At 35.5% G+C, this 26,315-nt stretch overlaps 3 protein-coding genes across 40 annotated transcripts in view; 1 reads left to right on the forward strand and 2 right to left on the reverse strand.

The window, feature by feature from the left end:
• si:dkey-253d23.2 overlaps positions 1–22,700 on the reverse strand; it is a 60,206-nt gene extending 37,506 nt beyond the window's left edge. For 6 of the 14 annotated variants that reach the window (XM_087303953.1, XM_087303944.1, XM_087303938.1 and 3 more), the window contains exons 1-2: positions 22,416–22,700; positions 7,966–8,097 (exon numbers count right to left, since the gene is read on the reverse strand). The gene's annotated coding sequence lies outside the window, so the exon portion shown is untranslated. Of the gene's footprint in view, positions 1–6,800; positions 6,842–7,965; positions 8,098–22,415 lie in introns of all 14 variants that reach the window. The other 8 variants (XM_087303952.1, XM_087303945.1, XM_087303946.1 and 5 more) reach the window with 2 other exon arrangements.
• si:dkey-253d23.4 lies at positions 295–18,708 on the forward strand. 25 transcript variants are annotated; one of them, XR_015521202.1, is made up of 7 exons: positions 9,682–10,058; positions 10,725–11,048; positions 11,291–11,596; positions 11,772–11,879; positions 13,221–13,288; positions 16,867–18,379; positions 18,541–18,708. XR_015521202.1 is itself a non-coding variant. In XM_087302770.1 (6 exons), the coding sequence occupies exons 2-6, from the start codon at positions 1,351–1,353 to the stop codon at positions 6,316–6,318; spliced, it is 681 nt and encodes a 226-aa protein (XP_087158896.1). In that variant the 5' UTR covers positions 295–538; positions 1,334–1,350; the 3' UTR covers positions 6,319–7,150.
• Positions 22,701–25,408: 2,708 nt separating the features above from the next.
• Positions 25,409–26,315, reverse strand: part of wu:fi42h12 — a gene marked incomplete in the record, with an annotated part of 3,276 nt that continues 2,369 nt past the window's right edge. Inside the window, 1 exon segment of the mRNA NM_001423697.1 lies at positions 25,409–26,315. This exon segment is cut by the window's right edge and continues 1,202 nt beyond it. Coding sequence (NP_001410626.1) covers positions 25,479–26,315 — 837 coding nt within the window.

Below are 26,315 nucleotides of genomic sequence, written 5' to 3' on the forward strand. Positions count from 1 at the left end.
GAATTAATGAATAATTCAAATATCTGAATATTAAAATCTATGTTAAAAAATTTACCTTGTTCATCTTGGGGGCGCCATACTGAACAAACTTTATAATAGTTTTCAAGATTTTTTCAATATTACAATAACGTTTTTGTGCTGTAATTCTGTTAAATAAATTTAAAAAAGATCTAAATGTTCTTTGCTGAACTAGTAAGACCCATCAGATTTGAGATTTATTTTTATACATTTCACAAGTGCAGCTTTTAGCTGGAACAATGTAGTTTTTTGCTCTTGGTTTTGCACTTTGCAGACAGTCCCTATGCTGCGCTATTACATATAAGAGCTATTGTATTACATTAGGACAGATGGAAACAAATAAAACAACGTGTGTTCTTTTGGACATTCTAAGATGTTTTAAGAACACTGTATGTTTCTTGACATTGTGCTAAATCGTTTACGAACTACTGAAGATTGCAGAGGCTGAATCTCTGTCAAAATGTCCAACCAACTTTATATTCATCAAGGGTCGTCACACCGGATCATCAGCCGCGGAAGGGTAAAGTAGGCTTTATTATCTTTAGCCATCTATCACCACTTGATCACTTATATAACTGTACTCTGATGAGATGATGGCAGGAAGAAGTTATGAGTTTACAGAAAAGCGGCAAACCACAAACTGAACAAGTAATCTTGCAAAAAATCTAGGCTATGTCACGTCGCACATCTTCATCCTGTTTGGGTCAATAACTTGTTTTAATACATAAACGGCCTACATCACGTTTAGTAAAAGTTTACTGTTGACCTCGCGATGAAGATGTGAAGAGAAGGGGAGGGAGAATTGGCGAGGCGTATTTTTCGTCATAGGCGGAGCAATGAAAGACTGAACATCAAAAATCAAGAAGTGCGTTTTAAACTTTGTATTTCTTTATTTTATTTATTTATTTTAACAAAGTAAGACTACGTTAGAACCAGGAACGGATAGATCACGGGCTGATTTTTTTTTACAAAGCCTGCGCATGTACATTCTAACGGGCCTTTGTTTGCTAAAAAATGGAGAAAAGGATAAGTGCCTAATGTGGATTTTTGTAGTCGGTTTACTATACGCAGTTCAAACAAAACACTTAGATAAGTAAACGTTTTGCGTCAACAATCAAACGCGCTATACATGAGGTGATTTACATACGGACATGTAGATTGAGGAATATGATTCGTAAATCTTTTTTCGTCAGTCTGTGCATTATTTGGTTCTCAAGTGGTGAGTTATTCTTTTGTTCATTTATATAAATGTCATATTTAAGTGTGCTTGACTTCCAAATTATCTATTTTATGTTTTCACATATAAATACGTCAGGTAAATGAATAAATGTAATGCAAAATAGGCTATCTAACCAACCAGCAACTGGATCTCTGACCATCAGAAACATCACAACTGAACACTCTGGACTTTATAAAATACAGATTCGCAACAACAGAGCACTCTCACGCAAGACTTTTACAGTTACTGTGTATGGTGAGTACGATCAAAACTTAAATAAATAAATAAACAAACGAATAAACAAACGAATAAATAAATAAATAAATAAATAAATAAATGTGGTTTTAAGATTGCTTTCGTAAATGTGTCTACATTCTAATTATTTTGCATTATTTTTAGCAGTTAATTTAATTAAAAGCGCTTTAATTGGGCTACATTAAAATTATGAAAAAAATGTTGAATTTTCAAGGTGTTACTTTTTTAAAGCAACATTTTAACATTTTCCCCTCTGATATTTCTAGCTCATCTTCCTTTTCCTGTCATCAGCAGAAACTGTTCATTATCATCAATGTCATCATCTGAACGTTCATCAGTGTCCAGATTGTCAGTGTTGTGTTCAGTGGTGAATGCGAGTGCTGCGAGTCTCTCCTGGTACAAAGGAAACAGTGTATTGTCCAGCATCAGTGTGTCTGATCTCAGCATCAGTCTCTCTCTACCTCTGGAGGTGGAATATCAGGATAACAATACCTACAGCTGTGTGGTCAACAATCCCATCACAAACCGCACCACACATCTGAATACAAGTCAAACCTGTCAGGAAATATCAGGTACATCATTGCTGATATTAATGGTTGATCAATTACTAAAATTGAATTGTTTTCTTTTTTTTACAAAATAACATTTTCTTCATGTTTTCTATTTATCCCTCTTTAAAGACTTGACAACTTGACAACTACATCTTCAGTAAAGTAAGACACTGTAGGAATCATTTATATTATCAATTTTAAATTAATTTATTTACAGAACCCCTGCAGAAGTCACATGTGGTGGGAATAACAGTTTGTGTGATACTGCTGGTTTTGGTTGTATCGAGTGCAGTACTGATATACTTTCATCCCAGAAAATGCAAATCGGGTAAGTACATCCATTAATTTATTAATTAACTAAAACATGACTATTTCTGGGCCAAAAAGTATATCAAAATTTGCAGCTATATATGGTTTAATAAACACTAGGGCTGCACAATATATTGTTTGAGCATCTATATTGCAATGTGTGCATCCGCAGTAGTCACATTGCAGGATATGGAATGTTGAGTTATGAATGTAGATGACCAGAATCCACAGGAGAAACACATGAGATTTGTGGAGACACTACAGAATTTAACCATTACAGAGTGAAAGTTTAAAGTTTCCATGTGTTTTAAAAGACCTATGTGAACATATTAAAGTTTAAAGCATTTTAAGAGAACATAAAGAGCGTATAAATGTTGCAAAAACGATTTTTTAAAATTATTTATTTGATGAAGACTATGCAGTCTTTTATTATGTTTGATTACTAATTTTTTGCTCCGGAATACTGTTTTACACTCCCCAGAAATCAATGATTATGTAACTTTATCATTATTTGTATTATGACTGTAGTTTGTTTATTAAATGTATATAATAAATCCCTATGCAACTTTATTTTGATGGTTCGTTTGTGGAATTTAAGGCCCAATCCCAATTCTACCCTTTAGCTCATCCACTGTGTAAATGCACAGTACAGTTACGATCTTATTGCCACATTATATCGTTATGATAACATGATATATGCCTTAAATGATTTCCTGAAGATAAATACAAAAAAATAACACAACTGGAATAACTACAGCAGTCGCCATCGTCTGATCTCATATAAAGCAAGACATCGCGATGACATGTGATGACGTGTGCAGGTGCTGTAGTGCTGTCCTAATTCATCGGGGTAAATTTTGAAGCCCTTCCCCTTTACACTCTGTTTTAAGGGCCAATGGGTAGGGGTACAAAATTAGAATTGGGATTGGGCCTAAATTACATTGCATCTACATGCCAACTAATTCCCATTAGATTATTAGTAGACTGTTAGTTTAGGGTTAGGATTAGCGTTAGCATAAATTGACATGTACTTGCAAAGTTTCTTATAGTCAGTTAAACGTCTGTTGAAGAAGCAGTATCAGCAGATATTAAGCAGACAATCTACTAATACTCAAATGGGTCATCAAAATAAAGTGTTACCTAAATTACATGTATCTATATTTCACTCCCATACAAATCATCCAAATGGCTATACAAATAGACCTATTTTAGTGTAATTGTATTTATATGGCAATATATATTACAGGGAAATAATTATTGCAATGTCAAAACTTTTCAATATCGTGCAGCCCTAATAAACACCATTTTGAACTGAAGTATTTTGACATTTGAACAGTATAATTATTGTTGAAACAGCTCAGACTTGTGACAAAGAAGTACTTTACGCAGAAGCAACATTTCATGCACACAGGGTTTGTAAGGCGGTAAGAGACTCTATTTACAGTGAATCTGTTAGTCTGCAGAAGCCTTTGCTTTTACCTCAAATGCTCATATTAAAACCGCTTGCTCTTGCAGATGTGACAAACAGTTTTGGTGATCACAAAACAGCCAAGTGTTTAAGCATTTTAAACTGCTGTGTCTAGCTTAATGTCTTTTGTGCTTGCTGTCATAGTGCCATATACTGAAAGTCCTGAACTCACTCTAAATACCAAACATGTGCTCTCATTTCCTACTTCCAGTAAAGTTTAGAAGGTTATATATTTGCTTAAAACTATGGTAATGCTTCTAAAATGTCACAGACATCAGACACAAACAACAGCATGGGTTTTCAACAATAATAATTCAGTGGCAGCTGGATAATCCAGGAAGTCACTGTAACTTGCAATAGGGTATATGCACAGCTAGTGTTTTTTCCAATACTGATAAACTTCTGGGAAGCAGTTAATGTGACTTTTTAAATTTTATTCAGTTCCTTTTACAGGATTGATGTTGTAATATAATTAAAATACAATCAGTTAAATAGACTTAAGGCTACTACACAACGGGACGATTTTAGTTTGCGTTTATCGTCAGCGTTTTACGAGACGTTTTTCAGTGTTCAAACCCAATCGCTTTTCACTGGCGTCAAGCTGAAGAGTATGCTAAATCACCCTTTTGACGTTAGATGAAGCTGCACACCTTTAAGCTTCTGACATCCACTTATAACACAGAAGAAGAGGAGGAGAGGAAGTTCGCACGTTTGTTTATAAAGTTACTGGTGACTCGAACAAGCATAGATGGTTCAAGCAGCAGCTCTAGCGATGAAGAAATGATTAGTGTTCACAGAGCAATAAGCAGCTCCACGTTCATATCGCCTCTGGGCATCTTCTTCAATGTGCGCTCGCATTGACAGTTTTGCGCTTGAGCGCCTGTAAGTGCTGCTTACTGTAACTTCAGCAGCTTCGTGAACGTGAGCAAAAGTGCCGATCTGATTGGTGGAGAAGGTTTTGACGCCCGCGCGTCAAAAAAAAAAGAGAATGACCGTACGTTCACACCGAAAGCGGCGAGAGCGTCCAAGGTCGCTCTGGCCGCCCTGGCGACAACGCTCTCTGCCTTCAGCTCCTGCGGCGAGAGCGTCAAAACTCGCTACATTGATCTCATATTTAAAGGAGCCGTTGCAGCATATCAGTTACATTTCTGCATAAAACATGTTTCTAGCGTGAAAATGTTGCGCACTTCTTATCAAATTCATACAACAATGGAAGATCAAGCTGCGTGTGGTGTGGCTTTGCTCTATTTATCCAATATGTGTCCATATGTCTGAAATATCCTGAAGCAGCAGTACTGTTTTGTACTGTCACGTCGCGTGAGATTCCTGCTTTTTTAAGATAAATTTATATATCATTAATGAACATCAGTAACTCGCCAGTAACTTATTTAATGCATGTTCCTGTAGGAAAAAATGTTAAATAATTGGAAATCCGGCGACCGCAATAATCAAACCCTTGGGAACAACTGTGGTCGGAACCAAAGTTCACAGGTCTGTGTTCTCTGAACTGCTATCAAGCGATGGACGTCTTCATTCTGATTGCTTGCCACCGAACCGCGTCATAGCTCATTACCATAAAGTTGACTTCATTTCAACTCTCCTCGACGCTCACGCCGGCTCTCATTGAAAATGAATGACTTCCGGCTACTTTGACGCTCTCGCCGCTTTCGGTGTGAACGTACGGTGAGACGTTTTTTTTAAATGACGCTTTTGCGCCTGCCGTTTTGCGCGTTGGTGTGCACAATCACATTGACGCCCTTTATTTAGTTACGAGGCGTTAAATGTCGACAGAAAACGCGAGCAAAAAAACGTCTCGATGTCCACGGCCTTAAGCATCCATTTAGTTGCTTAAGCGTAAAACGAGATGCAGGACCAGCAGGAGAGTGCAGAAACACCAAAACACTGGCGTACTGACGTGGGAAAATTGAATTGAATGCAGTGCTTTTTGTACATTCTGAGACCCACTTTATATCGTATATCAATTAGGCAGTAAAGATCACTGATTTTTTTTTTAAGATTTTTTTTTTTAAGAAAAAAGACCTCCATTTTGCCAATTTTGTAACCATGCAGTTCACAGGAAGCACTTGACCCAGGTCACCGCAAAATTAAAAGTCATTCTGCTTACTTCTGCATATACCCTATTGACATCAATCCTTACAATGAATGGAAAGTGAAACTTTCGAAAAATATCCCCACATCCCAAAAGATTTCCCCAATTTTTTTCAAAAGCCGCTGATGTTCATGTCAGTGTTTTTGAAGCAAGCTAGAAGACTACAGTATCTTCAAGCAATATAAAGTGCTTTGTCTAGCTTAATATCTGCTTGCTCTCTTCATGTTTTGGTTTCAACTCCATCAATATGAGTTGACAGGATATCAAAGTGTTTTGGTTATACATCAAATAAACTATTTTTTGTAACACAAATGTTTCTGTCCATCTCTTACAGAAATTATTGCTTGATGTGGACACGAAGACCACAGTAATCTATCGAATTCAATAATCAGCAGTACTGTAAAGGCTGATCTCAAGAGTACATGTAGAGTTTGTTGACATTAGGATAAAATGTGACCTTGGAGGATAAAACAAGTCCAGCCAAAAGTAAAGTAGTCGAACATGCATTGTATAGGTCAAAGTAATATATTTTGTCTTTTAAACATATGAAAACTATTTTTTTATTAATGTGCGTTGCTAAGAATTTGCACAACTTTAAAGGCTGTAAACCCTTAGACTCTTGATTTTCAAATAGATTTAAGCTAAATAGGTTTCCATCTTAACTGTCACAGATCCACCAGCCACAGTCCCCTCACAACCCAGAGCACCAGTACCAGTCACCCAAGCACAGTCACCACAGTTCTCATTTCACCCTGCTCCTCATTTCCGGGACTGCATAAACCCCACTCTCAACTCTCTCAAGTATCTTGTCTCAATATTATCTGCTACTCCATGTCTGTCCCCTGCTTACACCATAAAAACTCAAAATACCTACTGGTTCCCTCTGAATTCTTCCTTCCCACCCTTGCAATCTGGAACACAGATAAGACAATATAAGAGTTCATGTTTTATGAATTATGTTTTATTGGTACAAATACCTCAAAAGATTAGCACCAATGTCTTAATTTAAAACAAATGTTGGAAATCTTTGGTCAGTATTGACAGCTGCTAAGATAATGAAGGGAGAATATTACTTTTTATTCATTAAAACATCAAAACAGGGATGTTTGTGTTTATAAAGAATTTATATGTTTTTTTAATGGGATTATAAAAGTCTGTATAAAACTGTTTTAAATTGCACTAATGTCTTCTTTTATGTCTAATAAAACAAATGTTGCAAATCTTTGTTCAATCTGGTATTGTTTTAAATGTTCAGCCAACATCTTAATATTTATATAAACACCACATGAGTGGGCAACAGTATTTTAATTTCCACTTTTCTGTAGCACTGTTCTGTTGTGACCTGTAAGTTTTCATTATAAGCAATGCAAAGTGGAAACTTCCTGATACACAGCCACCTGATTCAAGACAGACCATCAGACATATAATGCACCTAAACCTGTATAATTTAAAGGTTATAAGATAACAAAGAACTAAAAGACAAAGAAACTAAATAAAAACAAAATAAATGAGTTTTTATAAATTTACAGTATAGTAATAGGACAATATTGTAGTCAATTAGTCCATTATACCATTAAAGCACTTGACAAAGGCTAAAGTAGCATCAAATAACTTTAAAAAAAATCTAATATAACAATATAAAAAATTTATCAAATACATTTAGACACAAAAGCTAGCAGTAAATACTATATGTCACTATAGAATAGGAGCTGACCTAAATGTTTATTTAAGTTTCTATTATCACAACCTGACATATTTTTGTGGGCCCGTTTTAATATTTAAACTTTTTAGGCCTGGTAGAAAATAATGATTTATTTAAACCATGGGGGAATATTATCATTTAATGACTTTAATATACATAATATTCATGCTTTCATTGGGATAAAACATAATTAATGTATGAAGAGTACTTTTAAAAATACTTCAGAATGCTTCTTTGTGCTGGTTTGTACCCGAGCAAACCTGCACGAGGTCTATTTTTTAAATGCACAGATCAAACGCTCGCCGCTTCATGCACTGTGACACATTACTGTACCTGCTCCAGATGAGATGCGCTGTGGTCTTTGATGGTTAGATGTGGGGCGGTTGACAATTAATGGAGATACGAGATGCAAAACTCAAGCTGGAAACACTGTTTGTGGGTGAAAGCTGCACACAATCACATGACCTGGAACGACAGAAGTATATCACAGCATTAACAACATACTTTATCACAGAAATCTATGAGTTCAAACAGAACAGGTCATTCAGTTCAACTTTTTCCTGAAATTTACTCTATACAATGTAATTTACTCTTCATAATTGGAGTCAGATAAAACGAGGATAAATATATTAATATTCTAAAACAACTCATATTAAAATTGGAGTCAGATATGAGTTAAGTTTAAAGTAAATCAACATTGTGCACTGGAAAGACAGAACATGCAGTAAACCTTCATCCACCAGTGGACACTGTCATTGGACCAATCTGGCTGGACCTATGAACCACTAACAAGGCACACTCTTTTAGGTTGGTGTATTAATAGTGTTTGTTTTCAAAAGCAATTATTCAAATAATGGGCGACACGGTGGCGCAGTGGGTAGCACTGTTGCCTCACAGCAAGCAGGTCGAGCCCTGGCTGGGTCAGTTGCTATTTCTGTGTGGAGTTTGTATGTTCTCCTTGTGTAAGCGGGTTTCCTTTGGGTGCTCCGGTTTCAGTCCAAAGACATGTGCTATAGGTGAATTGAATAAACTAAATTGGCCATAGTGTATGTGAGGGTGTGAATGCAAGAGTGTATGGGTGTTTCTCTGATGGGTTGCAGCTGGAACGACATCCTCTGTGTAAAACACATGCTGGATAAGTTGGTGCTTCATTCCGCTGTGGCGACCCCTGATTAATAAAGGGACTAAGCCAAAAAAAAAACAAAGGAATTAATGAATAATTCAAATATCTGAATATTAAAATCTATGTTAAAAAATTTACCTTGTTCATCTTGGGGGCGCCATACTGAACAAACTTTATAATAGTTTTCAAGATTTTTTCAATAGTTACAATAACGTTTTTGTGCTGTAATTCTGTTAAATAAATTAAAAAAAGATCTAAATGTTCTTTGCTGAACTAGTAAGACCCATCAGATTTGAGATTTATTTTTATACATTTCACAAGTGCAGCTTTTAGCTGGAACAATGTAGTTTTTTGCTCTTGGTTTTGCACTTTGCAGACAGTCCCTATGCTGCGCTATTACATATAAGAGCTATTGTATTACATTAGGACAGATGGAAACAAATAAAACAACGTATGTTCTTTTGGACATTCTAAGATGTTTTAAGAACACTGTATGTTTCTTGACATTGTGCTAAATCGTTTACGAACTACTGAAGATTGCAGAGGCTGTATCTCTGTCAAAATGTCCAACCAACTTTATATTCATCAAGGGTCGTCACACCGGATCATCAGCCGCGGAAGGGTAAAGTAGGCTTTATTATCTTTAGCCATCTATCACCACTTGATCACTTATATAACTGTACTCTGATGAAATGATGGCAGGAAGAAGTTATGAGTTTACAGAAAAGCGGCAAACCACAAACTGAACAAGTAATCTTGCAAAAAATCTAGGCTATGTCACGTCGCACATCTTCATCCTGTTTGGGTCAATAACTTGTTTTAATACATAAACGGCCTACATCACGTTTAGTAAAAGTTTACTGTTGACCTCGCGATGAAGATGTGAAGAGAAGGGGAGGGAGAATTGGCGAGGCGTATTTTTCGTCAGTGCAGGCGGAGCAATGAAAGACTGAACATCAAAATCAAGAAGTGCGTTTTAAACTTTGTATTTCTTTATTTTATTTATTTATTTTAACAAAGTAAGACTACGTTAGAACCAGGAACGGATAGATCACGGGCTGATTTTATTTTCCAAAGCCTGCGCATGTACATTCTAACGGGCCTTTGTTTGCTAAAAATGGAGAAAAGGATAATTGCCTAATGTGGATTTTTGTAGTCGGTTTACTATACGCAGTTCAAACAAAACACTTAGATAAGTAAACGTTTTGCATCAACAATCAAACGCGTACGGACATGTAGAGATTGAGGAATATGATTCGTAAATCTTTTTTCGTCAGTCTGTGCATTATTTGGTTCTCAAGTGGTGAGTTATTCTTTTGTTCATTTATATAAATGTCATATTTAAGTGTGCTTGACTTCCAAATTATCTATTTTATGTTTTCACATATAAATACGTCAGGTAAATGAATAAATGTAATGCAAAATAGGCTATCTAACCAACCAGCAAAATGCAGGTCACAGCATGCAAAAACAAGCTATTGTCGACATGTTGCAATGTAAAAAAATGCTCTGACAAAAAGCTGTTTTTTATATTTGGCTAACTTCAACCTAATAAGTTAATCAGGTTTCAACTACATATTATTTTGACAAAATTTAACCTAATATTTTAGTCAGTTTCATTGATTAGATGATTACAAAAGTAAAATTGATTCAACAATAACAACATAAATAAGGTTCTAAGAGTTTTTGTTTTTACAGTGTGGAAAATGTTCACCTTGGAGTACACCATCTCTAAACCCACCTAAAAATAAACGCACGCTTAAACAATAACACCCTAATAAATAATGAAAAACCAACAGCAGCTGAGCAAATGAAAAGATGATATTAAGATTATACTACAAACATCAAAAACATTTTGACAAGTACCTTTGATCATGTTTACTTTAGTGAACTTTTTTAGATTGTGCCATACTATCTTCTCTCTTGCCAAAAGTATTAATACACATTTTTAAATGTTTGTTCATTTCAGATACATTTGTTTACACAGATGAAGTGATGTCCGTGACGGAGGGAGAATTTGTCACTCTAAACACAAATATAACGTTAAGTGCACAGACAGATGAGATTCTGTGGGCGCTTAAAATCAATAATTTAGAAAATATTATAGCTGAAATCAAGGGGAAGAACATCAACATATATCCTAATGTGGTATTTGGAGACAGACTGCAGATGGACAATCACACTGGATCTCTGACTATCAGAAACATCACAACTGAACACTCTGGACTTTATAAACTACAGATTCGCAACAACAGAGCACTCTCACGCAAGACTTTTACAGTTACCGTGTATGGTGAGTACGATCAAAACTTGTATAAATAAATAAACAAACTAATAAATAAACATATAAATGTGGTTTTAAGATTGCTTTCGTAAATGTGTCTACATTCAAATTACTTTGCACTATTTTTAGCAATTAATTAAATTAAAAACGCTTTAATTGGGCTACATTAAAATTATGAAAAAAATGTTGAATTTTCAAGGTGTTACTTTTTTAAAGCAACATTTTAACATTTTCCCCTCTGATATTTCTAGCTCATCTTCCTTTTCCTGTCATCAGCAGAAACTGTTCATTATCATCACTGTCATCATCTGAAAGTTCATCAGTGTCCAGATTGTCAGTGTTGTGTTCAGTGGTGAATGCGAGTGCTGTGAGTCTCTCCTGGTACAAAGGAAACAGTGTATTGTCCAGCATCAGTGTGTCTGATCTCAGCATCAGTCTCTCTCTACCTCTGGAGGTGGAGTATCAGGATAACAACACCTACAGCTGTGTGGTCAACAATCCCATCACAAACCACACCACACATCTGAATACAAGTCAAACCTGTCAGGAAAGATCAGGTACATCATTGCTGATATTAATGGTTGATCAATTACTAAAATTGAATTGTTTTCTTTTTTTACAAAATAACATTTTCTTCATGTTTTCTATTATCCCTCTTTAAAGACTTCAGTAAAGTCAGACACTGTAGGAATCATTTATGTTATCAATTTTTAAAAATTTATTTATTTACAGAACCCCTGCAGAATGCACATTTGGTGGGAATAACAGTTAGTGTGATACTGGTTTTGGTTGTATCCAGTGCAGTACTGATATACTTTCATCAAAGAAAATGCAAATCGGGTAAGTAAATCCATTAATTTATTAATTAACTAACATGACTATTTCTGGGCCAAAAAGTAAATCAAAATGTGCAGCTATATATGGTTTAATAAACACTAGGGCTGCACAATATATTTTTTGAGCAAATGATATTGCAATGTGTACATCCGCAGTAGTCACATTGCAGGATATGGAAGGTTGAGTTATGAATGTAGATGACCAGAATCCACAGGAGAAACACATGAGATTTGTGGAGACACTACAGAATTTAACCATTACAGAGTGAAAGTTTAAAGTTTCCATGTGTTTTAAAAGACTTATGTGAACATTTTAAAGTTTAAAGCATTTTAAGAGAACATAAAGAGCATATAAATGTTTCAAAAACGATTTTTTAAAATTATTTATTTGATGAAGACTACGCAGTCCTTTATTATGTTTGATTACAAATTTTTTGCTCCGGAATACTGTTATACACTCCCCAGAAATCAATGTTTATGTAACTTTATCATTATTTATGACTGTAGTTTGTTTATTTTATGTATATAATAAATTACTGTGCCACTTTATTTTGATGGTTTGTTTGTGGAATTTAAGGCCCAATCCCAATTCTACCCTTTAGCCCATCCACTGTGTAAATGCACAGTACAGTTACGATCTTATTGCCACATTATATCGTTATGATAACATGATATATGCCTCCAGTGATTTTCTGAAGATAAATACCAAAAAAATAACACAACTGGAATAACTACAGCAGTCGCCATCGTCTGATCTCATATGAAGCAAGACATCGCGATGACATGTGATGACGTGTGCAGTAGTGCTGTCCCAATTCATTGGGTTCAATTTTGAAGCCCTTCCCCTTCACACTCACTCATTGGTTTCAAGGGCCAATGGGTAGGGGTACAAAAATAGAATTGGGATTGGGCCTAAATTACATTGCATCTACATGCCAACTAATTCCCATAAGATTATTAGTAGACTTATTAGTAGAAGATTATTAGTTAGGATTAGCGTTAGCATAAATTGACATGTACTTGCAATGTTTCTTATAGTCAGTTAAACGTCTGTTGAAGGAGCAGTATCAACAAATATTAACCAGACAATCTACTAATATTCAAATGGACCATCAAAATAAAGTGTTACCTAATTTGCATGTATTGAAATTTCACTCCCATACAAATCATCCCATTGACTATCCAAATAGATCTATTTTAGCGAAATTGTATTTATATCGCAATATATATTACAGGGAAATAATTATTGCAATGTCAAAACTTTCCAATATCGTGCTGCCCTAATAAACACTATTTTGAACTATAGTACTTTGACATTTGAACAGTATTATTATTGTTGAAATAGTTCAGACTTGTGACGAAGAGGTACTTTACGCAGAAACAACATTTCATGCACGCAGAGTTCATAAGGCGGTAAGATTCTCTGTTTGCTGTGAATCTGTTAGTCTGCAGAAGCCTTTGCTTTTACCTCAGATGCTCAGAATAAAATCGCTTGCTCTTGTGACAAAGCAGTTTTAGTGATTACAAAACAGCTAAGCATTTTAAACTGCTGTGTCTAGCTTAATGTCTTTTTGTGCTTGCACAATTTTATACTTGGGCGGTCACAGTGCCATATACTGGAATTCCTGAATTCACTCCAAATACCAAAAGTGCTCTCATCTCTTACTTCCAGTAGAGTTTAGGAGGTTATAAATTTGCTGAATACTATGATTATGCTTCTGTAATGTCACAGACATCAGACGCAAATAAACATGTTTTTTCCAATGACAATTCCACATATATACATTTCAAATAGTAAAACTCAGCATGATAAAATCCAGGAAAAGGCGATGCGGTGGCGCAGTAGGTAGTGCTGTCGCCTCACAGCAAGAAGGTCAATGATTCGAGCTTCGGCTGGGTCAGTTGGCGTTTCTATATACATATGCTGGATTAGTTGGTGGTTCATTCTGCTATGGCAAACCTAAATTAAAAAGGCACTAAGTTAAAAAAAAATGAATGAATGAATGAATGAATGAATGAATGAATGAAAATCCAGGAAAGCACTGGAACTTGCAATTGACACCAGTCTTTATAATGAATGGAAAGGGAAAGTGTTGTAAAATATCCCCTCCTCCCAAAAATCCCCCCAAATTCTTTTAAAAGCAGAACTCTGTTTTATTTTAATCCCTTGAGATGGATGTTATGAATGTATGGTTTACTAGTATTTAAAAGATTACTTCACCCTAAAATAAAATTTTAGAACACAAATTAAGATATTTTGCATTTTCTCTTGAAGATGGACATTTCTGATGGATTCAGATGGATAAATTTCAGATGGACTTCTGTCTATCCAATGACATTCTATAAGCCTAAAACCCTTAAAGGCTGGTTTATATTTGATCCATCCACAAGTTCGTTTGGGTGTGTGTGGCGAATGTGATAGTGTTGGCAGAGGTTCACTTAGGGTGTGCGCGACATCATTTCGGATGGAGCAGCACACAACGTTTTTTTTTAAACTACACTCTCAGAAAAAAAGGTACGCAAGCTGTCACTGGGGTGGTACCTTTTCAAAAGGTACAAATTTGTACCAATAAGGTCCATATTAATACCTCAAGGGAACATATTAGTACATAAAAAGTAAAAAAGTATTCCTCTTAAAATTTGTTAGGTACTAATATATACTTTTAAGGTACCAATATGGACCCTTTCAGTACAAATGTGTACCTTTTGAAAAGGTATCATACCATTGACAGTTTGCATACCTTTATTTCTGAGAGTGTATGTGTGTGACTCCCCATCCAAAGATGCATGCAAAGATGTGAAAAGCTGAGTCGGGCCAAACTGTATGAACATACATGTGACAACCTTTAGACATCTAAAACAACTGCCTGGTGTGACGCCCTTCAGGTTTCTTTTGAAGCATTGATCAAAACACTGCATATATTTTGTGCACAGCTTGTCATTCGCTTTTTAAGTAAATGTATTTTTTATTTTTTATTTATCTTAATGCATAGAAGTTTTTGCATTAAGTATGCAGTTAGCATATATATATATATATATATATATATATATATATATATATATATGTATGTATGTATGAGCAGTATCTTCAAATCGCCTGCTGTTGTTGCAAATAACAGTACAGCAGCGAGCGCATCAAGTGGGAAAGCCTTCACAATTCGCACACTCAGCTGAGGCTCGCACTGTGAAGCCAATCGAAAGTATAAATCAGCCTTAAGTCATCAAAACATTACATTTTTCAAACAAAAATTATGTTCCAGGATCAACATATATGTTAATCCAGGATCATATGATCTTGGCAAAATCATGATGTGCGTTGAAAAACAGAAATCATTGGTTGTTTTGTAAGCTCAAACGTGCCAGGTGATATGTTAGAATGGTTGTTGGTAAAGCTGTGACACTCTAGTGTGAACTTCATTGGTTCTCAAGGACCAAGCTAACATGGCTGAAATGTTTGTAATCAGATTTAAATGCCATAGATATTGTTCCCTGATTATGTTAATGTATATGTTTATAAAGGCTTTAGATAAATTTGCTCATCATCATCAAAATTAATTAATTATATATATATATAGGCTTGGTTGTGTTTATATAATGCAAAGCGATGTGTGCTCATGCTTCACCTGTAAAAAAAAAATCATGTTATTTTTTCATATATCTTACTTTGATTATATACAGCTGCTCAGCTAACATGAAAATGACATGTCATATTTCCTAGTTCCTCCAAAAGGCCCACTCTCAAGAGGCTCTGATTGGTCAGCTAACATAATGTGCTATGATTAATAGATCGGCTCCACGTCACCAGGAAAAGCACCATGCCCCTACAACCGCGTGCTTTTGCGCTCTGTAAACACTGTCAGTCAGAGCAGCTGTTAGCTGTATCAGTTTTTCCCCGAATTATATAGAAAGTGAAACACAGCTGAACCTTACACCTGCTCTTTAAAATAAAACCTGACAAGTGTCTTGTGTGTGTATATATATATATATATATATATATATATATATATATATATATATATATATATATATATATATATATATATATATATATTCGGGTTATAAGCATGTGTAAGTAATATAGTGCTTAAAATAAAACGGTCACATATTTTTTGCGAGTTTGTTATTTGAAATGTAGAACACAGGGAAAGCTGCCGCATACAGAGACACTGCAGCGCTGCTGAAGATTGTGTGTGTTTACAGGGGTTTGAAGGACAAATATAAATTTGTAGAAAAACGGTTAATGGTGCCAAACAGCATTTCTCATTGTTTACATCCTTGCTACAACATACCGTTAACGCTAGAAACTATGCATGTAATAGATTCATTTTAAAAAATAATAATACTTACAGGCTGTGATTCACAATCCACAGCTTCTTCTATTATGGTTGGACCTGCTCCTACTCTAAGGAGTTTTAGCCAAATCCAGCACTGAACTGGGAGAAATTCTGAAAGCTGTCTTATGTCAAATGCTAGAGCTATATATATTTTTTATAATTCTCTGGTATATGATTCAAATTAAATTGTAAGCAATTCTCTCTTCGTGTCGTGTCCTTCGGAAGTCCAAATACAGAAACAGAAGAAGCTCTGTGGAAATAGCAGTGTTTGAATGCATTTTAGTTTTCTCTGCTACATTACAGCATTACAGGGCCTCTGGCCAGGCTTTGCTAAGCTTTTGTAAAAGCCAATGTCTCTCTTTGCATTAAACTTTGAATGTATTACATGCAGAGATGTTCTTTATGTTCACACAGCTACATTACACATCAAGTTTAATATATGATATTGTAGTTGAACACCCCTTTAATGAATAAAATAACCCTTTTAAAAAAGATATTTTAAAATAATTTTTTTTTTTGCTTTCATGCCTTCATGTGCTTGTAAATGTTGTCCTTGAGCAGCAGATGGATGTGTAATGCTTTTACCGTAAAGAAGGATTTAATCAAACAACACCATTATTATGTTTTAATTTCTAATGTTTGTCTTTTGTTTTTCAGCCAACTAATCAAGACGACCACATCATATACTCCAGCGTTAATGCAAGATGACATCGATCCCAGCTTTTATATGCAGTCAACAATAACAATAGCATATAAAAAGTCATACTGAAGTATTCATTTCAGGGCTAAAAGTGCCTCTGCGCTATAGTTTACCATGGTTATTAAGCATTTTCAACAGTAGCATAGCAAGTGGATAGAGCCGAATACAGTCTTAAAGGGGGATGTTTTGTGCTTGTCTTAGTTTGATAATCTAAAGAGCTAGTTGAAAAAACACATTTGGTCATACTGCTTTTATTGATGTCAAACATTTCAGAATAATTTTTAACTCAGTAGAACTAACTTTGAAAAACATTTCATATATACAGGGTGTCTGCAGGGTCTTAAAAAGTATTATAATTTGATAAATCAATTATGAGAACAACTGTTTATTAAGTTCAAGGTTTGATACTGATTAAGAACTTGAAGTGGTGACGAGGTTAAAATATTACAAGGTCTTTAAAAAGGTATTGAAATTTTCTTTAGGATTCCTGCATATACCCTGATATAGATGACTAAGGCGTTGATGCACATTAGAGCTTGAATGTTTGACAGTTAAATCAGTTAGTCTTAAAACCTGTTGATACTTGATTTGTGGGTAGTCGTGTATAAGAAATTTTGTCTAAGGCAAGACATGTTCTGACAAGCTCACCTGTGTTTCTGGATTATTTCTACTTTTAGTTTAGATTTAACAGAGAACTCAGGAAGACGTGTTGTAATAATTAGCAATATTGGGACCAATACACCAATCCAAGTCCAAAAATGTCATACTAAGTTCTAATTGTATACATATTTAGTATATTTCTACACTGTTTACATTGCTAAGTATATTTTTTATATTGCCTTAAGTATTAACAAAAGCAATTCAAAAGGAGCTTATCAGTGTAATGTGTCCTTTGACCAGTCTGACTGTTACTAAACGTGCTGTTAAAACCGTTGAGATTATCTTTTTGACAACGTCTTTTGTTCAGATGAATGGGAGTGTCAATAGTTAACTGACAGTTATTTTATGGGTTTCCTTCTTTCCAAACAGAACCTTTTCCTGACATTTTGGCGACCAATTGAATGCAGCTGTTGAACTTGCGAAATGGGACCTTTGTGCAGCTAATGCTGAAAATTTCCATTGTATTTAACATTTTAGCTCTGAGCCTAAAACAGAAAACTTTGCATTACACAGCATTTTCCTTGTACTAATACTGTATTATGTTACCCTTATGGGAATTATTTTCGTAAAAGTCACAAGTAGTATTAACACAAAATGCCTCTTTGTTTTTATACAGTCACATATTTTATTATGACATTTCACTGACCTCCATTTGCTTACGTTGTTAAGTGTTGCCTCAATAAAAATCATTTCCACTGACAAAAATAATTACTTATACTTTACTCTTGTGTGTAGAGTTACTGAAGTTTGCCCTGCGCGCTAGCGTTTTTTTTAGTTACTTCTTTGGTTTGGTGCGTCAATCTTATCAATGCTATTATTAAAAAAGGTAATGATTCGCACTCAGTTGCTTCGTACTGTTTTTATTTTTTATTTTTCTTATTTTTTACGGGTGATTAAATTATTATTTTTTTTTTTAATCACCCGTAAAATGTAAGAAAAATAAATTATAAAAACAGTACGAAGCAATTGAGTGCAAATCATTACCCTTTTTTTTTAATTATAGTTTACTCACGCCTTCACTTTTAGCAGCAGAAACATCTACTAAAGGGAAATGGCATATAATGCAGTATTTGTAGAACCAGGTCTGCCACATTGTAATGTCATTAGTGCAAATAAGCAAATAAAAACCTTTTGCTGAATGCAGTTTTTGAATGCCTTTTTGTTTGACCTAATACAATTATCATTGTAATAAAGAATGTAGTTATTAACTGTTTAAATCTCACATTTTAGAACATCTAGGGTTTTATCAAATATTGTGTTTAATCATTATATTAAAAAAAAATACTTATCAAAGACATAAGCAGGTATGACTTTCTTACCTGACTTTTTTAGATAGGTAAGCTATCTGTCGTTTGCTTAGGATTATTAGGGTAATCTTGCATTTTTTTTGTAAAGAGCCACATTGGCACCTAGTGTGTATTTGATGACATTACACGTTTAAAAAAAATTCTCCCAGTCGCAAAAATTACTCTTGAATTCTCTTTTCATACGAGTTTAAAACCCTTTCTGTATTTTACCTTTAAAACTATTTGAATCCAATACTGCCAATTGTGGAGAAAAAATGTAACCTTTAAATAAAATAAAGTGTTTTTTAATTTGTAAACGCTCACCGTTTAAACCACACTGTAAAAAAAAAAAAGTGGTCTCAACTTAAAATTTTTTTTTACCAAATGCTAAATAAATATTTCTAAAATATAATATGGATTTTTATTATTGAAAAATGTCATTCGTTTGATAGCCCACATAAAGTAAAGGAGGTTAAATGCTGCCCTCTACAGTATACACAATGCAACTGTTACAGTAATAACGGTATTAGATTCTGTGATATGAATATGGATTTGTAGATTCCCTACAAAGACATTCCCTACAAAACCAGTTGTGCCTGGAGTGAGTGAAAAAACACATGCAAGAAACTCATTTTCACCTGAATGCCAGTGATATCGCTTCCTCATGTTAACTCTTCTATGTTTCTTTTTATTGTGCTTTATCACCTATTACTTAACAGCATTACAGCAATTTCTCTGAATGCATAAATGGACTTAGATCAGCTTGAGTAGACATTAGGACTTTCAAATACTATTGGGTAGACTAGCATTGTGGTGACTTTTAATAAATTTTGACAGCAATTTATGATTAATTTTTAGTCTCTTTACTAAAATGGCATTTAGTTTTAGTCTGTTGAATTCATTGTAATTATAGTCTAGTTTTAGTCAACTAAATGTAATGTGATTTTAATCGACTAAATCTACTCTCAATTTAGTTGACTGAAATCTAACCAGTTTAGTTAATTTATTAAAGATTAATTATGAATATATCTCAAATTTCTAAGCTCATTATATAGTCCTGAAGAACACACTTGTAAATAAGAAAAAAGTATATTGAGGTTTGAACAATAAAGACCCAGATTTAACAGTTGTGATGTAACATTAGGCCTAAATTATAAGCTAAAAAATAACCTAAAATGCATTCATCATAAAAATTCAGCTGTATATATCGTTCTTTATTCTTTCAAGCATATATATTCATAAGTATATTCATTTGCATAATGTTTAATAGGCACAAAATCGAAAGTGAAAGTAAGAACATGTCTATGGAGGTTTAATTGAAAGTGTATTCAATCTGTGGGCATGTTAATAAAAGCAAATTGTCCTGTGAGGAAGAAGAGCTCTCTCAGTGTGATCATAACTGCTGCCATTTTGGCAAACAACATTTATCCTATCCCATTTATCCTGTTTGAATACAAAAATGTTGGTTGGTTAAAATGTTTTCAATAACTTAAATTTTACAGCAAAAATTAAAATAATTAAATTGCCTCTATGTGATGCCAAATCACTGATTTTATCACTGAATCATTCATTTAATTTATTCATTTGAATAAATTCACTAATTCATTTAAGTGTGAAACAAGTCACTGTCTTCATGAATAGGTAGTTGAATCACTGACTCACTTGATTTATTCAAAAAACATTAATTGGGGCAGCACGGTGGAGCAGTGTAGTACAATCGTCTCACAGCAAGAAAGTCACTGGTTCGAGCCCCAACTGGGTAAGTTGATATATTTCAGTTGGGAGTTTGCATGTTCTTCCCTTGTTCATGTAGGTTTGCTCCGGGTGCTCTGGTTCCCCCCACAAGTCCAAAAACATGTGGTAGATGAATTGGGTGAGCTGAATTGTAAGTGTATGTGTCTGAATGAGTGTGTATGGATGTTTCTCAGTGATGGGTTCCAGCTGGAAGCACATGCTGCCCAGTGCTGCAAAAAACACATGCTAAATAAGTTGGTGGTTCATTCCACTGTGGCGACCACAGATTAACTTAAGGGACTAAGCCAAAAAGAAAATGTCTTAGTATAAATTCACAAATGAAACACCGCCGTGTTGAAGCTGCAGCAGGTCAGTTTGACAAAATAAAGCTAAATCAGGACTCTGTGTTTTAAGCAGACATTGTAAGTCACTTATCAGTTTCTTATTCATTGGATTGATGTATTTTGAAAACAATATCACGACTGCAAATCGCTTAGTAATCAAAAACTTTTAGTATATACTGATTACCATTTTATCTTATTAAATGGCCGTCTCACCTCAGTCAGAGCCGCCCTGCTAACATCTTCACCAAAGTCTTTTGCCAGCCTTTTAGCGATTAACTCATTTTTTTTAACATATTTGGTGGCTTCTGCCTCAAGTTGTCTTTTTTTCTCCCTCAGCTCCTCCTTTACATTTGGATCAATGACTGTAAGATGTTGTATATTTTATGTTCACTATGGCAGCATGTTCACAGTTGCGCAGCAACCGCTCTTAAACTTGAACTTGATTCTGATTGGTCTATGCTCAGCCAATCGTCACGTGTTTAGCACAGTTTTACTAGTCTCGCAGTTCGCGTCAGCTTCATGTGGCCAGTCAGAAAGACACATACACCTGGGATTAGTCTATATAACATGAACGTCTGGATATCATTACAAGTTACAGCACGAAATAATTAAAAGACAAAATGCTCACCAGCCTTCTAACCGTACGTTCACACCGAAAGCGGCGAGAGCGTCCAAGGTCGCTCTGGCCGCCCTGGCGACAACGCTCTCTGCCTTCAGCTCCTGCGGCGAGAGCGTCAAAACTCGCTACATTGATCTCTTATTTAAAGGAGCCGTTGCAGCATATCAGTTACATTCCTGCATTAAACATGTTTCTAGCGTGAAAATGTTGCGCACTTCTTATCAAAGTCATACAACAATGGAAGATCAAGTTGTGTGTGGTGTGGCTTTGCTCTATTTATCCAATATGTGTCCATATGTCTGAAATATCCTGAAGCAGCAGTACTGTTTTGTACTATAACATCGCGTGAGATTCCCGCTTTTTTAAGATAAATATACAACATTAATGAACATCAGTAACTCGCCAGTAACTTATTTAATGTATGTTCCTGTAGGAAAAAATTTTAAATAATTGGAAATCCGGCGACCGCAATAATCAAACCCTTGGGAACAACTGTGGTCGGAACCAAAGTTCACAGGTCTGTGTTCTCTGAACTGCTATCAAGCGATGGACGTCTTCATTCTGATTGCTTGCCGCCGAACCGCGTCATAGCTCATTACCATAAAGTTGACTTCATTTCAACTCTCCTCGACGCTCACGCCGGCGAAGACGCGCCGCGCTGCTCCTCGCCGCGTATCGCCGCCGGCTCTCATTGAAAATGAATGACTTCCGGCTACTTTAACGCTCTCGCCGCTTTCGGTGTGAACGTACGGTAAGACCGCAGCCCACTGGAAAACTCCCAGAAGTCCCTAACATGGTCCCGAAGACCATGATAACTACATGCCTGCAGCCATACATGTAAATCAAAATTAATTGATGCTTACTTCATTGTAGTCACGTACAGCGGCCGTCATCCTCTCCATCAATGAGAGCTGGTTGCTTATCTGTCTGCTCCACTGCTCCGTTTGTTAGATGATCCCACTCTCTCGTGTTTTCTGAACGCCAGAAACGCCCAATTCGCGCAGCAGCAGGATGTCTAATCGCATCAAGGCATTGACTCCACATGTAAATCACAAGCACTTCCTTTATCCGCGTCTGCTTATTGCACGGGCTGCAAAACAACTGCAAAACTGTTTCCCCCGTACACTCCCATGTAATATGTTAGGATTATTGTTTGCTTGGTCCTTTGCAGTAATGTCAGGTGACAGGTGAGACGTCATGAGCGCTGCGTACAACGCCAGCCTGGTGAAAGGGATGTTTCTTTTTTTCTCAAAAATTAGACCTATTTGCGGTTATAGGCCTCATTTGGGCTACTATTTAATTATGAGATTTAAAACTGCATTTTAGTGACATTTTTAGCACTATTTTAGCTAAAATAGATTATTGGATGGTCATCATAACTCAAAAAAGTACACATTAAAATTCATGGATAACAACAATAACCAAAACAGTATTCAAATTAATTTTAATATGGACAGCTTATGGCGCTTCACACCTTTTTAAAGGTCTTTTTTGTTTTAATAAGGTCCAAGATTTAAAATAAAAGTCACTTGTAAAATGTCTTCTCCATTTAAAAACAATACAGTAGTGAAAGATGACTCACATTAGTCACACTGTGTGTTTTCTTGCACAGCTGGATGTTGGACTCATGAAAAATAATTGTTTGCGCTGGCCAAAACTGATTAGATGAAGTCGAAACAACACTCAATAGAGGATTCCACTTGGTCTTAAAACTGTTTTTGATGGGTTATTTTCACTATTTCTAATAGTATAGCAGTCAAAATAAGACAAACAAGCTCATCTTTCGAATCACCTGAACCCTCCTGGCTATGGTTATAAATTTCTGGTTATAAATTTCTGGTGAAAGCTTTATGTGAGTATTATCAATTCCATAATATTCCTTTTACAGCAGGCATGTCCAAACTCAGTCCTGGAGGTTCGTGTCCTGCAAAGTTAGTTCCAGCCCCAATCAGACACACCTGGGCTAGCTAATCAAGCTCTCACTAGGCTTTCTAGAAACATCCTTGCAGGTGTGTTGAGCCAAGTTGGAGCTTAAATCTACAGGACACCGGCCCTCCAGGACAGAGTTTGGACAGCCCTGTTTTACAGCATTATTGTTGCAATGTCATTTAAATATGATCAGTTAAATAGACTTAAGCACCCATTTGGTTGTTAAAGTGTAAAAAGAGATGAAAGACATTAGCAGCAGGCTAGTTTCTTGCATCTTGCTTATATACACTATGAACAGCAGCTAGGCTAATTATTCTCTTTTTTTCTCCATTTACACCTGGATACTCATCCCGAGGTCCTCAGATTATATGGAGTCACTGATTGGATCCAAGAATAGCGACGTGATGATCCCAAGGTTTCCATATCCGGAACCAGGCCGTATCCTGAGCAGCTGCTGCACTGGTCATGAAGGAGTGGAGAGCATGAGACTGATTCCAGTGACGCTCCAGGGACAGAAGAGTCGTCGATGAGGCCAGCTTCCAGCCTTCACCGCTGAGGCTGCAGCTCTGCACAAGACTTTTGGCCAGCGGAGAAATTAAAATGGTCGTGCCCAACTGAGTCTGGTTTCTCTCAAGGTTTTTTTTCTTCACTCACCTCGGTGAAGTTTTTTTTCCCTCTCCGCTGTCGTCACTAGCTTGCATGGTTTGGGATCGGTAGAGCTACCCATCGATGAATTTTCTCTTCAGTGTTTAGACTTTCAGTAATGATTTTAAACCACACTGAACTGAGCTAAACTGAACTGAACTTAAACACTAAAAACTGAACTACTGTGTTCCAATTACTATAACCAATTATGTGAAGCTGCTTTGAGACAATCTACATTGTAAAAACGCTATACAAAATAAATACATAAATAAAGCTAGATCAAAAAATGTAATTGACTGGGGTAAAATTATCTCACCTATATATCTCAGTATCTCAGCCATAGTGAAGATCGCTGTTATTTAAAGAATCAGACGTGGTGATTCTGTATGGGACGGCAACTAACCGGAACCCTTTAGGCCTTGTGCATCATAAAAGGCACACATTTATGTCTCTCTGACATAGTTTTGACTCAAACAATAGCAGGAACAAAGAATTTAACTTGGTTTGAAACCGAATGTCAATTGTAAAATTGTAATGTTACTTTACCACGGTCATAAACCACTAAAAAAAAAATGATAACAAACAGCATAATGCAGTCCAGATCTAAGCAGTCCAGTTTGATTATGTATTGACAGCATTAACAATAACTCTTAAGTCATCTGCCAACTCAGTTAGCCAATTTATATGTTATCAGTCAAAACATCTAGTAAACACGCAAGTTAACAATCTGAAATACATAGTTTTACAAAGATTTGTTTGTTAGCTCAGTCATGGTTCGCAGAAAAATTCTTCATTAGCCTTTATTAGATTGTAAATTAAAAAATTAGACTAAAAGGCAAAAGAAGAAAAAACTAAACAATGATAATAAAACTCATATGATCAACAAAATATTAAAGTCTCTGCAAATAAATAGTGTATGATAAGAATGATAACTGCATATACATATAGTTTGGCTTTTCATTACATACCATTAATACAAAATTGTGACCAAAAATTAAGTTTTGTAAATTTCAGGGGATTAAACAGGTCTAAACAAAAGTTGTGTTTAATTTATATTAAAGTTGACTACATTTAAAAAAAAAAAAAAAACTCTTTTTAGACTATTATTGCAAACAAGAAGCGTTAGTAACACCTAGTAAACACAGAAGTTAACAATCGGAAATATCTAGTTTTACTAAATTTTGATTGTTAGCAGTTGCATTATTGTCGAGTAATTATGCACAACTTTTTGGCTAGCTTCCACAGGGATTAATGAAAAGATATAAGCTCAAAAGCAGAAATTATTTCCTTGTTTTATTTACTACTTCAAATTGGTGCATATTGCACTAACAATACAGCATCAGAACTCGAAACTACTTTGCTCTCAGACATGAACTTTTTTTATGACTGTACAGAGTAGTAGAATAAGTAAACCTTTTCCCACACGAATGACACGGATACGGCTTTTCTCCAGTGTGGACCCTCTTGTGTATTTTCAGATATTGTAACCGTTTGAATCTCTTGTCGCAGTACGAACATTTATAAGGTGTTTCTGTAGTGTGAACTGACTGGTGACATTTTAGAGCACTAACTGAATAGAAAGTCTTCCCACACTCAGAGCAAGCATGATCCTTCACACCGCCGTGCCTTTTCTGGTGTGATTTTAATCCACTCGTATAACGAAAACTCCTCCCACACAAATAACACACGTATGGCCTCTCATCTGTATGAATTTTTCGGTGGTCCCTCAGAAAACTTGGCCGAAAGAAGCTTTTTTCGCACTGGTCGCATTTATAGATTCGTTTTCTAGAATGAGTCAGCAGATGATCCTTAAAGACACTATATCTTCTGAAACTTTTCCCACACTGATCACATTTGTACAGATTCTCTCCGGTGTGAATTTTCACGTGATTAACAAGGCTTTGCTTTCTGGCAAAACTCGCCTCGCAGCAATCACATTTGAACGGCTTCTCTCCGGTGTGGATTTTTATGTGATTAGCAAGACTTTCCTTTCTGGCTAAACTTATCCCACAATGATCACATGTGTAAGACTTCTCTCCGGTGTGGATTTTCATGTGATTATCAAGACTTATTTTTTTGGCAAAACTCATCCCACACTGATCACATGTGTTCTCTCCGGTGTGGATCTTCTTGTGATTAGCAAGACTTAACTTTCTGGCAAAACCCGCCCCGCACTGAACACATTTGTG

The sequence above is a fragment of the Danio rerio genome, chromosome 22, assembly GCF_052040795.2.
Source record: "Danio rerio strain M-AB ecotype USA chromosome 22, GRCz13ab, whole genome shotgun sequence".
Lineage (NCBI taxonomy): Eukaryota > Metazoa > Chordata > Actinopteri > Cypriniformes > Danionidae > Danio > Danio rerio.